A 16,449-nucleotide genomic window follows, 5' to 3' on the forward strand; every position below is an offset into this window, starting at 1 on the left:
TAAGGTAAATACATTTTAATTAATCATTTAGCCAATTGTATAAATGAGTTAGGTGCACAGCTATTTCAATCGACAATAAATACAAACACTTCATCATGGTTGCCACAGTCATAGGATTTTGAAACTCCCCTAACTTTTACCTGACAAACGTAAAATTTCCCCGATAGACTAACAAATCCTGACGATGGTCACCGACCCGACTCACAATCTTTCTACCCACCCATAACTTTATGCCTTCAGCAAGTCACATATATGGTACATGAATTGATGGTTCCGTAAGGTAACACAGAATTAGGATCGACCCAACATCAGCTTGTCATTCAATCTCATTACACTCAATTTCTACCGATCATATTGTACCTTTCCGGTACAAATTCTACCTTTCAAGTACAAAACATCATTAATCCATACATGTATGTTAGAAATGTTACCACAATAATCGACATATACTTTGCGGTTATCCGTCTTTGACAAGGGTCGTCAGGTTTTCGTTGGTATCTCGCGCGGGAACGAGTTATTTTTCTATTCCATTCTTTTTAATTTTTTTTAACTTACTTTAGTTTCTTTTCATGTTTAAATCCACGTACGCTTAATTTTTAAGTTTTATAAGACTATTTCGACAACACGCAGCAAAGTGCAAAGGAATTTTCCTTGTTCCCATCAAAGTAAACTCTGTTTTGGACTAATCAAGAGGCCGATCAACTAGAAGTAACCTTGAGCAAACCATGCGGCAACAAAGTCAAGATGACAGAGTAAAAAACAGACGATTTCATGGACAGAACAATGCCTCCACAAGTGTGTTCTAAGACATTTCCCAGCGCTCCTCTGTAAAACAGAGAAGTGAAATTACCAAATTTTTTTCACAGTCAAAGAAAATGAAAACGAATAGACTACAACCAGTCCCTACTTACGGCTACCTTCCATGCACCTCTCTCACACAGTTCCGCGCGTCGCGGCACCATCAGTTTCTTTCTTTTTCGTTGATAGTTTTGGACTCGCGCGATGGACTTCGCCGAAAACGAGGGACAACTCGTGGCCTAGAATACCGACGACAATTCAATTGCTGTTCGAGACGGTAAACAAAATAATCAACAAAACAACAAATTAATATTACGATGAAACTTTTCCTTTGGCGTCATGGCTGCCTAACCTGGTTATTATATTTGTGTTAACTGTAGCCACGTATAGAGCCTTAAGACAAGTTTCAAGGATCCGCTTTCCAGGGGAAGAAAGAACAGCATACGCGAAACAGATGAATAGTATTACCAATCTAAAGTTTCTTTCTTTATGGAAAGGCGAGGACTATTCTCGGAGTAAAACTGTGAGTACCACCGTCTGTGTTTCTTGATTAGTTGATCTTCTTTTACTAAAAGGGGCTTTGGTACATAAGTTTTGTGATTCCAAATCATTATATCACGCTCAACCTGTAGGAAAAATTAAATTTGTGTTCTTAATCGAAGTCATTCAGCATTACAGTGTAAACATATGTTTTAATGTAAAACCTTTTCCTTGTCTTAACACGAGGCGGGGTTAATTGGGAGAATTCAAGAGAGTTATGCAAACCCGAGACGCAGAACTTATGAGAATTCTCCCAATCCTCCGAGACTGTGGCCCATAGTTTGGACTGCGTTTTCGTGAACATTTTGTGATAAACATGATAAAGAATGTCTTTTACAGCATTTTGTTGTAGTACTTAAATGCGAAAATTTCCTTTGGAAATGTTTACTGTGCATTTAGTCTTGAGCTCTGGACAGAACAATACCTCCACAAGTGTGTTCTAAGACATTTCCCAGCGCTTCTCTGTAAAACAGAGAAGTGAAATTACCAAATTTGTTCTGTTCTGTCTTGAGCTCTGCTTGAGCTCTCTCGGCGAAATCATCCAGCGCTGAAGTTTATCTTTCTTTCTCTTGTTTTTCTTTGAGCTCAGGGGAAGAGACAGCTAAACCCACAGTAAAAGTTTGGGAATTTTCTCTCCATGATATTTGTTCTTTGTACTTGACACTAGTTAGCGTCAGTTTTGCGAAAGCTTTCAGTCTAAAATGTTCCCAAATCGTGCCCACGGCCAACAAAAAAAGCGTGTTGTCACAACTGTGTTTGATGTCATCTGTGATCTATTAGTAAACAGATGGACGGTAACATGGAATCTATATACATTATGAACTGCAGTTCCTACCCTAATTCGCTGTTTCCTGGTGTTTGGCTGATGTTCTTTTTACTGTCTAATTCTAATAACACTCGTGGTGTATTGCCAATTTATTAATTATTTAAGATCTGTGAAGGTGTAGTCTGATCGTCCGGTCCCGGACGATCAGACTACACCTTCACATGTTACCCCCGGGTTCAAACCATTTACTGTATTTAAGATCTGCCACATCATACATATTTCTTTTCCATTCTGATCCTTTTGAAGTGGTATTTTTTTATATCAAATATTACTATAATTTTGATAACAGTTCTCTCCTTACCTACTTTTCTTGAATTCTTTGAAGAGGAAGTTTATTCTCAGTAATTAATCAATTTATCAATTACCTCGAGTACAAAGTTTATAAATTCACATTTTACCTGAATGGCTTCTGCATATAGGAGACACTTAACCACTACTGTGGGCACACTTTTGGAGGCATAAATGGTGTGGCGCATGCTTTGTAAAAGTGGTTCTTTGGGAGTCACTGAATGAAGGAAAATTCCATCACCCAAGCTGCTGCTCCATTTCATAAAGACCAGACCTGGACCAGTCTGAGAGGGATAATATAAAAATAATAACGATAAAATAAACCAAGTCAGTAACAATTTGAAATATGCGTGTCATTCACTCAAAAAGACAACTGGATTAATGAGGAGTCATATGTTACCGGTAGTCATTGAAAAGAGCTTAAAGAGTTTAGGCTTTCATTTTTCAATGGATAGTCTGGTGCACTGGCTGGTCCTCAAGCCTAAATCATAGAGAATCCTAACAGTTTTAACACTCTGAAAGTAGCAAATTCAAGTATAGAAAAACATTGCCACCTGAAGATATAACAAAGCTATTTGTTTCTCTCAAGTACTTACAAGGGAAGATTTCTGATTGCTATTTTTTCAAGTATTCTTCAATTGCGGTGTCAATTTCATGAAACCTTAAAGTTGATTAATAAAAAAAAAATTGATCACCAGCCTTTAGCTGGTTACCATAGTAACTTGGCCCTAACTAGAAAAGGTAACGTTACTATATCTGAATTGAGGGTGGAAATTTACCTGTCTGGCTGTGACCTGAAAGTACAAGTACGGTATCTTGTATCCAAAGACTGAAATGGTGGTCACTAGCTGCAGACATCCAACATGCTTAGCATCTTCAAGAGGCTTCCATTCTGCAGACCAGTTGTGTCTAGCAAATTGCCACCAATGTGAGAAAATATGCCTCAGATCAACTCCACTCAGGATTGGCGAGCTGTGAAGATGATCAAGGTGGTTAAGGTCTGCTCCGTTTTCAGGAATCTCCTGGATTCAGCCGTCAGAAAACAAAAATTTGTTAAGGGACTGCAGACTCACACACTGTACATAACAGGTAAAAATACATGAAGGATATGTTAAATTGCATACTGGTAGTTTGAAGTTTAATATGATATGAAGATGAGTAGTTAATTGCCACAAAAATTCCCCCTGGGTATTTACCAAGGTATGAGATTATGATGCCTTCCTGATTTATTAACTTTTATTTGAAAATATGTTTTCATAATACCTGGGATGCTTTTGGATATTTAAATTGTTTTTGAACCGTTTGGTTAAATATTTAACTTCAATTTAGTCAAATAAAAGAAAAAATAATTTGTTTAGCATCTGAAGGTGAGAAGTGACCTTATGACAATGAGTACATCAGAGCTCTAGACTTGTAAACAGTCATAGTGATAAATCATCTCTAAAATCTTGATTAAAAAACTTTGCTTCGTGTTCTTTGTGCAGAAACTCTATTTTGGCTCAATTTAGAAAGAATTTGGTCTCCAATTCAGGAGTTGCAATTCATCCATAACTACCAACAAAACAAATAGAAAGTCTGAGACTTTATTGTGGCTATACTGATATATATTAGCACAATTTTTAAAGCAATTTGCACAGAAATATATAGAGGTTAAATAATGATGCTTGAATGTGCTGTGGCAGAGGCACAAAATTAAAATCAAATCCAAATGGAATGTTCATTGTTTGTACAATAATTAAATCCAGTTCACGCTTAATAATCTAAACTGTGTGAGAGTGTAGAAAATGAGAGTGTTGAGTTGCTGAATAAACTTCACTCTTAAAAGCAAAGCTTGTCTTGTCCATATATACTATTTCTTCATGTGTGAAGCAAGAAAAGCTCTGCATGAGGAAACATAGATGATGATCTTAAGTGTTTATACTTGTCAATAAAATTAAATTAGCAATCTATTCTCTATTGTGTGTTAGGGCTGGGTCACAACATAGCAAATTCAAATATCTTCCAATTTTTTGCAAGTTGAAAGTTGACAAATATTTTGCAGGAGCTGCTGCATCAAACTAATATTCTTTGCAGGTTACAACTTCACTGATTCATTCATATGTCAATCACAAACCCATTTCACTCTAAAAAGACTTAATAAAAAAGATCTTGTGCAAATTACAATGCAGAAATGGATCTTTTTTTTGTACTGATCTTGTGCATTTTGGTTGGCACTTGTGCTACTTGTGCTGGTGTTAATACTGGGGGTAGATGGGGAGATTTTTGTTGAAGCCATATGTTCTTCACATCACTGCCAGTAACTAGAGTCAGGGAATGAGTCACAAGCATTTGAAGAAAGGGAGCAATCAAATTCCTTGTTGCCCTTAAATAGACAGATAGATGAATAGATAGATTGATAGCTAGATAGACAGGCAGACAGATAGATAGATAGACAGATAGACAGACAGATAGATAGATAGATAGACAGATAGAATAATAGATAGATAGACAGACAGACAGACAGACGTACAGACAGACAGACAGATAGACAGACAGACAGATGTACAGACAGACAGACAGATAGACAGACAGACAGATAGACAGACAGATAGACAGACAGACAGATAGACAGATGTACAGACAGACAGACAGATAGACAGACAGATAGACAGACAGACAGATAGTTTATTTTATCCACGTAACGCCTAGGAGCATTTAGCATACTCGTTTACAATGAGCACGTGCAATCACAAAATACTGAAAATAATGAAAATTACATATTATTAAGTATAAAAGACTATAAATATGCATCATATGCAGGGTACAATGACAAACAATGACAAATTCTTATTATGGTGCTTCGTGATAAATAAACAATAAAAGGTTTAATTAAATTGTTTATTATACTTCTAAAAGTATTCACATTACCAGTAATTCTAGCATTGCGTGGTAAAAGTATTCTAAAGGTGGGTGGCTATAGATGCAAAGGAATTAAGGTGCCACTTGCTATTAAAAGAATTATGCTCAAGCTTTAAGTGCCTGAGCCTCTAAGATAATAATTGACTGTACAAAGTTTAAAGAAGTCTTTAATGTAACAAGGACCATTCCCATTGAAACTCTTAAAAAGTAGGATCAAATCATAAGAACACCTCCTTTGTTCTAGTGTACACGTGTTAATTAACCTCAGAATACTATTGTGACCAAGGTAGGTTCTGATGTTGTTCTTTGAACAACGAGATGGACTTATAGCCACAATAAAAGTTATTTATACAGGAAAGTACACAAAGAAAAAAAAGGGTGATTGCAAGCAAATATTAATCCTCCGTAAAATAGGTCACCAAATTGAGGTTATGCTAGAGTTATTTTTCCTGACCAAGAGGTCCTGAGCTTGTAAGTGCTGGTCTTGACACTCTGAACTACTGAATTAAACTAACTAGCTGTACTTCTTTTATAAGGAATCAAACAATAGCAGGAAATTCTCATGATTTTGAAGTTAGGTGTGACAGTGTGACCTAAAGGAAATTTATGATGCAAATCCTGTGTGTAAGATGATTTGATTATCATAGGAAATAGTTTCAGCAGATGTAATTCTAAAAGTATGATGAAAATATCGCAATGTCATGCATAATTGTGAGCCTGGTCAAACTATCATACAAAGTGGACTTAGGTAAACCAAATTAAATGTTCTGAGAATATAGTAATTTGCATCTTCTAATTGATCAGATCAATATTTAGTTATTCCAATAAGTATTGGGCCACAACACTCAAGATGAGGAAGAATCAAAGCCTTATATAATTGAATCATTACATGCATTGGAATAAAATGTCTAATTTTATGCAAAGTGTTTGTTTTAGAATATACCTTATTAAGCTGGGTTTTTAAATGTGCCTCAAAGGTCAGGTTCAAGTCAATAATGACTCCAAGAATGTTTAGCGAGTCTTTTATTTCCACAGGAGTATCACCTAGCCAAAGTTTGTACTTATGGGTGTTTGTTCCAATAACAAGAGCTTGAGTTTTCACAGTATTTATTGATAGATAGTTTACTGTAACCCATTCTTTAATAACATTAAGTTAATTCCTTGTTAATAGTATAATTCAAAATCATAGGTGAATGATCTGGGTAATATATTCAGTTGTATTATCAGTATATAAGCAGGGAGACACAGTGGAGATGAGATTGTTCAAGTCATTGATAAAAATATTTAATAAGAGGGGTCCAAGCAGAGATCCTTGAGGTACACCAGCTGCAATTGCTTTCCACTCAGAAAAAACGTTGTCGAGTTGAATTCTTTGGCAACGACCAATCAAATAAGACTTCATAAGATCAATGGCATCTGTGTCAAACCCATAAGCTTTAAATATAAGCAAACTATGGAAAATAGAGTCAAAGTCTGCCTTGCTGAGGTTGATGGCTATGGCAACAATACCCTTTCTGTCATCAAGGCCTGCAAGCTAGTCATCTGTGATTTTAACTAAAGCCGTACAGCAAGAGTGACCCTTCTAAAAGCCGGAAAGGTTGGAAGAAAAATGTGGAGATATGGGAGTGCATATGTTGCAGGTAAATTTTCTAAGGCAAATTTAATTTTTCACAAGGTACAACCCGGGTAATTTCACACAAAAATATCTTTTTCATTTGCTATGGGGTAACTAACTCTTTTTATTGATAACAATGATAGAGATATTGGATTTTGCCAAGATAAGGATAAAACAATCTGAGAGAGCAAGATTTTCACTGCAATTAGCCTGATTCTGTCAGTTAGTCAATCAGAGGATTAGATCTAGGGTTAGGGTTAAGGGTTAAAGTTAAGGATTAGGTTTTGGGGTTAGGGGTAATGCTTAGGGTTAGGGTTAGGATTAGGGTTCAGATGTACCAGTAGATTGAAGAACAGAAAAAGGGAAGATAGATTTTGAAAAAGAAAAAATTAGATAATTTTGGTTTCCAAGGAGTTGTAAGTCATTTTTCAGATTTTGATTAAGAAATTATGAATGTTCTTGTTTGATAGCAAAAGTAAAAATGATGTAAACTTGTAAGTAAAGTAATCATCATGCCCTGCGTGAGTCATGACCTTTAAGTACCTCATTCTCTCCTGCATTATCTGTTTTTCCTTGAGGCAATATGTCTCATTGCAAAGTCTCATGCACTGCTTTAACAGGTGACTTTTAAAGATTGCAGCCAATTTGCCTTATTGTTAGGAATGCTTTTTGCTAAGTGGGACTTGCACTTAAGTTGGGGATGTTCCATCTAGAGTGAGAGTGGTAGCACAGACAGAAACATTAAAAGAATGCAACGAGTTTGCTTTTCCATGCATTAGAAGAGATTTAAAATAATATGTCAAGATTGTCTATTCTTGTCACAAACTGGCCTAATCATAAATGTATTCAAGGTAAATTAAGAAGGGTATTCATGAATAATTTCCATCCCTTGGAATGGTCATTTGTGTCCCTGGATAACAAACTGAGTTGTGGTTTTGAAAATAAAAAAGCACTTTCTAATAAACAATAAACCATGGAAATCAAATATGGCGGCCAAATAGAACACACGAGGCTTTGCTGTATTTTTTTTTTTTTTTAACCTGAGATAAATACTTCCCATCAGAAAATAAGCCAAAAAATCATAGACTTAAAAATTTATTGTCAATTTTAGAGATGATTTGTTACAAGTGATTCGAACACGGTTATGTCATATGTTTAATGTCTGTTAACGTTAAGTCGCGAGTTTAGACCTTAGTTAATACTCTTTAAGCTTTGTATGATGCACGACCTCGCAGTAGAGAGCGCTATTTATGCAATAGCGAAAATCAGACCTGAAAAAATTTTTAAGCTTTATTTAGTAGAACTCTTATCGTGCGTTTCTAGGGGCAACCAAACCAAACAATTCTAAGAATGCAAACCGTTTTAAAAATGTTTCTCTCGTGACATATAATTAAATACTTATCTAACTGACAGGGTGCTTTAGTACGGACCTAAACGAACATTACTGATGAGCTGGAAAGTCATATCATAACAAATCCTTGATGCAGCTATTTTAATAATTCGAGCAAGAAAATATGAGCAAATTAAAGCTTACCTCAATGTGGGCATTAATAGCGTGTTGAGTATAGCCTCGATAAGTCCAAGTTCCGTTTTGGATCTCTTCGATTTCATCAGGATACCAAGTAGGTTCGCTTCCTTCTGCGTGATACCAAATATAAATAGTGTGATTTGTTTCCAGGCAGTGCCATGCTTTGGTTTGGGCAAAATTAGGAACATTTTCGCTGTAAGGAATTTCTGTACACTTTCCATCGCTCCCACGAAATTTCCAACCGTGAAACGGACATCGAAGACAATCACCTACCACTTGTCCACCGATGCCTAAATTAGCACCCAAGTGCGGGCAATAAGCATTCATAATATACGATTTTCCATCAGTTCCTCTAAACACCACAAGATCTTCGCCTAAAATAGAGACATATCTAACCTCACCCACAACTAGTTCGTGAGAAGCGAGTACGTGAAACCAGCCATTAGGGTAGACAGGTGGCACCTCGCCACGTTTTTTTCGCTTTCGATATTCGTTTGCAACGTCTTTCAGAGGACGCTTTTCATCTGAGAAATAGCCGATGTCGTGGAGTTTCCGCTGCATCTCCAAAGGATAGAATAAAACCTTCCACACTTTCCGGATTAAGTAGGCGAAGAGGAATGAACTTGTTATCACCAGCCCAGTATTGAAGTTTCGGATCCTCGTCCAAAACGACGGCAGAACATTTCCCCAGACTGAGTGGGAGAGATCGTTTAATTTTAGGAGCATCGGTGATGCAGCTGCAACAACGGCAAGGAAAAGCGACGTGCAAATCAATTTGGAAGACGTCATCCTGGAAAGCATTTAACCTCCCAAGATGTTGCTACCATGTGCGATGGGTGTTCAGTTAGGAAGCGGAAGAGTACACTTGATCACGAACCGCGCATTTGATAATGCCTTCTGATTGGTCAAAAATTAATTTGACTAAACTTGTGCAAATTACTTTCATATCGACACCTCATAGATACCGATTAACACCTGATGTACAGCACGTTTTTCCACTTGGAAAGCTCTGATATTCCACCATCTTTTTTGAGTGCGAGTGAGTAATTCCGTAACATTTTATCGTTTTTGCAAGACTTTCTAAACGCGAGTCGATCTTATTCTGCCCTTCGCCCAGTGCGCACCTTTCCTCAGTCTATGCTTGTAATGCTTTAATAATAATAATAATAAATTTTATTTATATAGCGTACATATCCTGTGCTTAAGGTGCTTTCCAATTTTTATATAAAATACAATATATTAAGCTAAAAGTAAATACAATAATACAATCAAGCTAAATGACTATATAGTAATAGATATAATTCGATTGTAAATCATGATTCTAATATCCATAAAACTGTAGGCAAACTTTAAAATAACGGGCAATCGTCAACATAAGATAGGTTTTCAGCCTTTTCTTAAAGTTTCCAACAGTGTTAAGGTTGCGTAGGTCATATGGTAAACTGTTCCAAAGTCTTGGGGCCAAGTTCGAAAATGCTCTTTCCCCAAAAGCTTTTGTATATGACCTAGGCTCTTTTAATAACAAATTTGATCTAAGTGATCTGGAGTACTGCCTGTACTGGAGTTTCTCTCTTAAGGTGGCTCACAATAGTTTTAGGACTGGGTTCTAGCTGTGCGAATCACGCGCGTCACTCGCGGGATTTTTAAAAGCCATGGAGGAGGTAAACAAACATGGCGGCGGGTAATTTTTTTTGCCGAACTCTATTCACGTCTAGTATTCAGGGTAAATCGCATTTTTACGAAATTTTAGCCGCCAAAAGTCTTTATTTGTACTATTAGCTAAAGAAATATTGCTGGCCGATCGGCATATGTTGTGCCGAGAAGAAAATTTTATAGTTTTTATGTACGCGCTGAGATCGATCGTGATGACCCTGGAGTGGACTCCGAAATTCCCGAGACCAAACCAAGCACACTTTTACTCCTTTATCTTTCCTGGGGCGGCTTTGTATGTGGCTTTAGTTTGCTTAATCCATCGGTGGTCTGTGCTGGAGAAAATGACGAAAACTCTGTCTGTGCCAATTCTGGTCGCCATAAAGGTCGTTTTGCGACGAAAAGACGCTTGAGCGTGTTGAAAAACCTTGCAAGGGTAAGTGAGAAAAAATCTCAGGAAAAACAAAATGATATGGAGGAAGAGGACATTGAGCCCCCCAGGAAAACAGTGACTAGGTCAAAACAGGTAAGTTATTTTTTGGACCAGCAAATTGTAACAAATAAAATTGAAGATATCGCCGTTTCTTTCGAGGACTTCAAAAGTAATCATTCTCTATTCATAGCAAAACATAGAGGAAGAGGTCGCTCAAATGTTATCAGGCACACGAATCGTCAGCATGGAAGTGCTAAAAAATGACCTCAAGTCTTGTTTACATTGTCAAGCAGGTGAGGAAGACTTTGTGGACTTTTTCAATTGTAAAAGTAGGCCAAGGAATAAACTGTTAGCATAAATATTGAGTTCTGCATGTACAGAAGTTGTTGTACAAGTTGTTTTCCTTCTGCAACCATTATGAGGCTTTATGAACAATTACTGTATTAAATATTTACTGCTTGGAGAAAAACTGTTATACAGTCAGCTTCGTTACCAGAGTACACATTCAATATTTCTTTCATCAGAGCACAATAAACAAGTCCCCCCTTTTGTATTTCATCAAGAACAAGAATAACTATATGCAAACAAATGACCACTGAAGTCAGAGAAATACTATTTTTCTTTGGCTTTAAAGTTGTATTTACCTTTTCTTAGATTCAAAAGAATGATTTTAAACAATAGAAAACTAAAAATTAACTTATCAAATTATTGTAAGAAAATATTGTACAGCATAGTCATTTTAAAAATGTAATCATATGCCTTATTGTCAAGGTGCAAAAGAAATACTTCGAAATTTGTTTGCTACTCATTTCAAATTTTTGACAAATGTGTGGCAAAACTCGTTACGTATAGTATATGAACCTTCTTACACTCTATATTGAATGGTCTTTTTTAGGTGTGGGATTAGACATTTCTCATGATCTCTCTCCTCCTAATTTAGTTAAGATTTGTTATTCAAATCAGACTTATTAACCAGTCTGAACCAGTCTACTGTTTTATCCTGCCTCCAGTAAAACTAATTAAACCAAATGAAAGTGAAATGACAACCAAACAAATTTGGTTTCCAGGTCCACTGTCTTTGGACAACATGGTTGGTGAAACAAGAAGTGGGCTAAGTAGTGTCTTCAACATTCAATGTTCCAAGTGTGGAAAAATAAACAATGTTCATACATCTAATCATCACAGAACAGGTAGCAGAGGGCCAAAAGCCAGTGACATTAATTCTAGAGCAGTTCTTGGCTCCCTTCATATTGGAGTTTGACAAACACAACTGAACAATTTTCTGGCTACTTTAAACATTCCAACACTGAATAAGCAACTGTTCAAAATGCGAGAAAGGGAAATAGGTAACAGCATTGAAAAGGTAGCAAAAGGAAGTTGTGATGTGTATTTAGAACAGGAAAAGGAAAATGCAGAAGAATCTAACAATCAGGGGGAAGTAGATAGTATGCCAGCAATTGCAGTCTCGTACGACATGGGTGGGACGAAAAGAGGCAAAGGGCACAACTCACACACTGGTCATGGAGCATCAATGGGTTTAAAAACGGGAAAGGTTCTGTCTTATGCAACGAGATGTAAAGCCTGCAAAGTATGTGAATCCTGCAAAAAATCAGGAAAAGTGGCCAAAACACACGACTGTAGAAAAAACCATGTAGGGTCCTCGAAGTCCATGGAGAGTGATGTAGCAGTTGAGCTCTGGACTAATGCCCTTAACAGTGGAACCCAATTCAGTACATATGTTGGGGATGATGATAGTACTACTATTGCTGATATTTTAAACAAAGTGCCATACAAGGTTGAAAAGTGGTCAGACACAATACATACCAAACGTTCTCTCACTACTCGTCTTTACAATCTGAAAGATCGCTTCAAAACTCCGCACTGTTCAACACTAAGTAACAAAGTAATAAGTTACTATGCAAAATGCTTCAGTTATGCTGTAACTCAGAATGCTGGAAATCCAGAATTTTTAAAATCAAGTATCAACTCCATAGTACCACATTCATTTGGGGAACACAGTTCATGCAATATATCCTGGTGTGGCTTCAAAAAATGTCCTGAGGGATACAAGCACACAGAACTACCTAATGGCAAGAATTTACATGGTGAGCCCCTGAAAAATGCCCTAACCAACATCTTTTCAGAATATGCCACTGATACTGTTGTCAAGAAGCTTTCCCCATGTGCCAACTCTCAACGGAAGGAAAGTCTAAATAATACCATAGCAACAAAAAACCCCAAAACCCGGTATTACGGAGGAAGTATAAGCAATGACTTTAGAGTAGCCTGTGGTGTGGCCCAAAGAAATCTTGGCTATGGCTATGTAAGTGCAGCATTAGAGATACTGAATATCGAACCCAGCTATTTTTGTACATCACATGAAGATCTGGCTCCGGTTGTTCATGACGTATTTGGATCGACGCCATGAAATTCTTCAGACATTCAGCCGAAGACTTTTCGACCCCAGGGACGACAGTGGTGCAATAAAACAATCAGTGGCTCAGAAGATTGCAGGAAGTGGGCTTTCCTATTCACATCTCAAAGAGTTATATTTAAAGTTCGGAACAAAGGGGCTGCTTGCGATCCTCAGCATGCCTCCTTCCCAAAACACAGCGAGGAAACCTCGTGTCACTCGAACAAAGCGTATTCTCGATGCCATTGCAAACCACTTTCAGGAAACATTTCCGAAAGAAGAATAGTTCCTTTGGTTCCATTGTTGGTAAATTGTAACTTCATGTGTTTCCATTTAACCACATTTAAACTGCAGAAACTGGCCAGCACGTGTTGTGCCTCTGGAGGTGCTTGATGACAATGTACGTACCTCGCGTAACATTAGCCAGATTTAAATGACCGAAATTCTCCAAAACGTAGCAACGAAGCAAGGTTGTTAACGGCACTTGAAAAATAATTTACAGGTCCACTTGAACGACTAATTAAGCTGATGAAATCGACCGAAAATCGAGCGAGTGACTCTTCGAAACAAATCAAGGTTTTGACCAGCGGACAACGTATGCGCATGCGAAAAGCGGGATCTTGTAAGGGCCAGATTTTGCAAACGCGCGAGACGCGCGTGGATTTTCTTTAGACGCGAAGTGAATTCTTTAAAAAACAAGTCCGGTGACCCCACTATTTTATTTTAAAATTGGGTAGTGTGGACTAAGAGAAAAGTACTGGTAAAATTTTAAAAAATTCTCTGGACCGGATTTATAGCCACTCAAAAATTACGGTTTTTAGCAATTACATAAAATCTGCTCCAGAGATTTTTTTTAAACTCTCTATAATTGCTTCCACTTCCATGTAAAATTGGATAAAATTAAGAAAAATAGGGGTCACCGAGTTAATTTTTGCGCCATTAGCGTTAGATGCTCCATGATGGCTCTTATTTACAACCATATGCTGTTGCTATGGTAACAGCTGATGACGCCACGTGATTATGTTTTGGTTCACTGATGATTGAGCTAGTAACTGTTACCAAGAAAGTGTAAGAAAAATTATTATTTTGTTTTATTGAATCCCTCAAATGTAAAAGTGCTAGAAAACCTAAAAACTATTGTGAGCCACCTTAAATAGTCTGGTGCATTATCATTTAAGACAGTTAAATACAATGAGTAAAATCTTGAATATAGATCTATAATAGACAGGTAACCAAAGGAGTTCCTGTAACATTGGTGTAATATCATGATGGTCGTATTTACGTCCTTGGCACCCCACTCTGGCTGCAGTATTCTGGACATATTATTGCAACCTCTGTGACTGATACTTAGGCAAGCCAAATAACAGTGAGTTAAGACCGAGGTCATGCAACAGCCAGCACCTGCAACGGCCTACACCGAACCCATCATCACCGTCAACGGTCAGAGACTCGCTGTAGCAGACAAGTTCGTCTATCTTGGTAGCACTCTGTCGCGCTTTGTCAACATCGACGCGGAGGTGGCCTACCGAATAGCCAAAGCCAGTGCTGCCTTTGGCAGACTGAAAGACAAAGTCTGGGAGCGCCGGGGCCTAAAGTTCGGAACCAAACTGTCTGTGTACAGGGCCGTTGTTCTCCCAACCCTGCTCTATGCATGCGAGACATGGACTGTCTACAGCCGGCACGCCAAACAACTCAACGCCTTCTACATGAGATGCCTGAGGACATTGCTTCGCATCAGGTGGCAGGACAAAATACCAGACACTGACGTCCTCCAGCGTGCTGAGTCAGAGAGCATCCACGCCATTCTTTTGCGCTGTCAGCTCCGGTGGGCAGGCCACGTCCGACGAATGGACGACAGCCGACTCCCAAAAAGACTGCTCTTTGGTGAACTTACAACAGGACAGCGCCCACTCGGTCGGCCAAAAAAAACGATACAAAGACTCTCTGAAAGAGTCTCTTAAGCGCTGTGACATTCCCTGCTCCACATGGGAAGCGATTGCTGAAGACCGTCCTGCATGGCGCTCGCTTGTGAGAGCAGGAGTGCTGGCATTCGAGGTCAACTGCATCTGTAAGAAAGATCAGAGTCGCCAGAGAAGAAAGGAAAGGAATTCAAACCCTCAACCTGGTCCAGTCCCCAGCATCCCCTGCCCGCATTGCGTCAGACACTTCCGCGCGAAGATTGGACTTATCAGCCATCTTCGCACCCATCCCGCCCCCCAGTGATTCGAAGTCATGGTCTTCTTCGCCAGCGAAGGACGAACATCATCATCATCACAATAGTCCAATTTAGATGTAACAAACGGATGAACTATAGCACAGGCAGCCCAAGCTCACTACTAGAAAAGCGGACGTGACTCTTACCGTGTTGCGCAACGTTTTATATTTATAAAGGTTTGTATGGGATGTTATCGGTTTGCCTTAAAAGAGAGAAAAAATGTCTTGTTTTGAAATGAAATGGACTTACCTTCAACTGCTAACAGAAAGTCTTTCTTTTAGCAGTTGAACACCAACATAGCGCTAACTCGCCGAAAACGCTTCAAAATGGCCTGAGACGCTAGGAATCAACAAAGAAAACAACAACAGTCATGTCTCACGTCTTGTTTTGAGACGCTTACAGGATAAATTTTTGGAAAAGAAGAATAACAACGGTTCAAGTCTCGTTTCGTGAAAAAAGCCAGTCATTTCGCAATTTCCATGAAGGAAAGGCGATTCAACGTTCACGGCAATATAACCAAATCACGTTTAACGAGAGAAAAAACCAGCCAAAGGGTCCTTCGCGATCACGAAAAAACCCTTTTCCCCCACAAAAATAACAGTAATTTATTATTAGCAGTGGTGCTATTATATGAGCTCTTAACCATTAATTAATCTGTATTACTTACACCCACGACTTTTACCCACACCCACGACCTGTATCCACAACCCACGACCATTAGTCAAACTCCACCCAAGCACACCGGCGTCTTTGATGATTTTTGGAATTTTGAAAATTTTTTGAAACTGCAAAAATTGGATCGCATTAGAAAATGCTTGTGTTGACAGATTTTAATCCCTATAGTAAACAATTCTCAACAACATCGGTCGTAATGCGACCCGGGCCACATGCAGAATAAATTAGAAAAGTCAATGTCTCTGACCACAAAACTGAACCTCTATAAGATATGGAATGCTTTTTGGTATTCGATTTGAAAGATGGGATTTCCAACTTAAGACTGTTCCTTAAATTATATGAGATTTGCGATTGCACAATATGTGCTATCATACACGATGGTAAATCATTGTGGTACATCTTATAAGTTAGTTTCAGGATAGATTGTTTAGAAAGTTCTTAGAGTGTCCCATTTAGCCCTGGTGAGGACTTCCGCTGACTGTATATCCTTAGCGAAATTGTAAATGACTCTTGCTGCCCTGCAGTGTAATCTTTCAAGTGAATCGAGGTCGTCTTGTCGGTTAGTACCTC

At 38.2% G+C, this 16,449-nt stretch overlaps 1 protein-coding gene and 1 pseudogene across 1 annotated transcript; one reads left to right on the forward strand and one right to left on the reverse strand.

Annotated features, from left to right (window-relative positions):
* On the reverse strand, window positions 1-9,361 carry LOC111326686 (cholesterol 7-desaturase nvd). The gene is made up of 4 exons (XM_022930744.2): window positions 8,500-9,361; window positions 3,232-3,474; window positions 2,563-2,736; window positions 1-1,424 (listed from the first exon to the last, which is right to left on the reverse strand). The coding sequence occupies exons 1-4, from the start codon at window positions 9,292-9,294 to the stop codon at window positions 1,263-1,265; spliced, it is 1,374 nt and encodes a 457-aa protein (XP_022786479.2). The 5' UTR covers window positions 9,295-9,361; the 3' UTR covers window positions 1-1,262.
* A 2,662-nt stretch (window positions 9,362-12,023) lies between these two features.
* LOC148733963 (uncharacterized) lies at window positions 12,024-13,275 on the forward strand (annotated as a pseudogene).
* Window positions 13,276-16,449: the final 3,174 nt, after the last annotated feature.

The sequence above is a fragment of the Stylophora pistillata genome, chromosome 4 (genome assembly GCF_964205215.1).
Source record: "Stylophora pistillata chromosome 4, jaStyPist1.2, whole genome shotgun sequence".
NCBI classification, from domain to species: Eukaryota; Metazoa; Cnidaria; class Anthozoa; order Scleractinia; family Pocilloporidae; genus Stylophora; species Stylophora pistillata.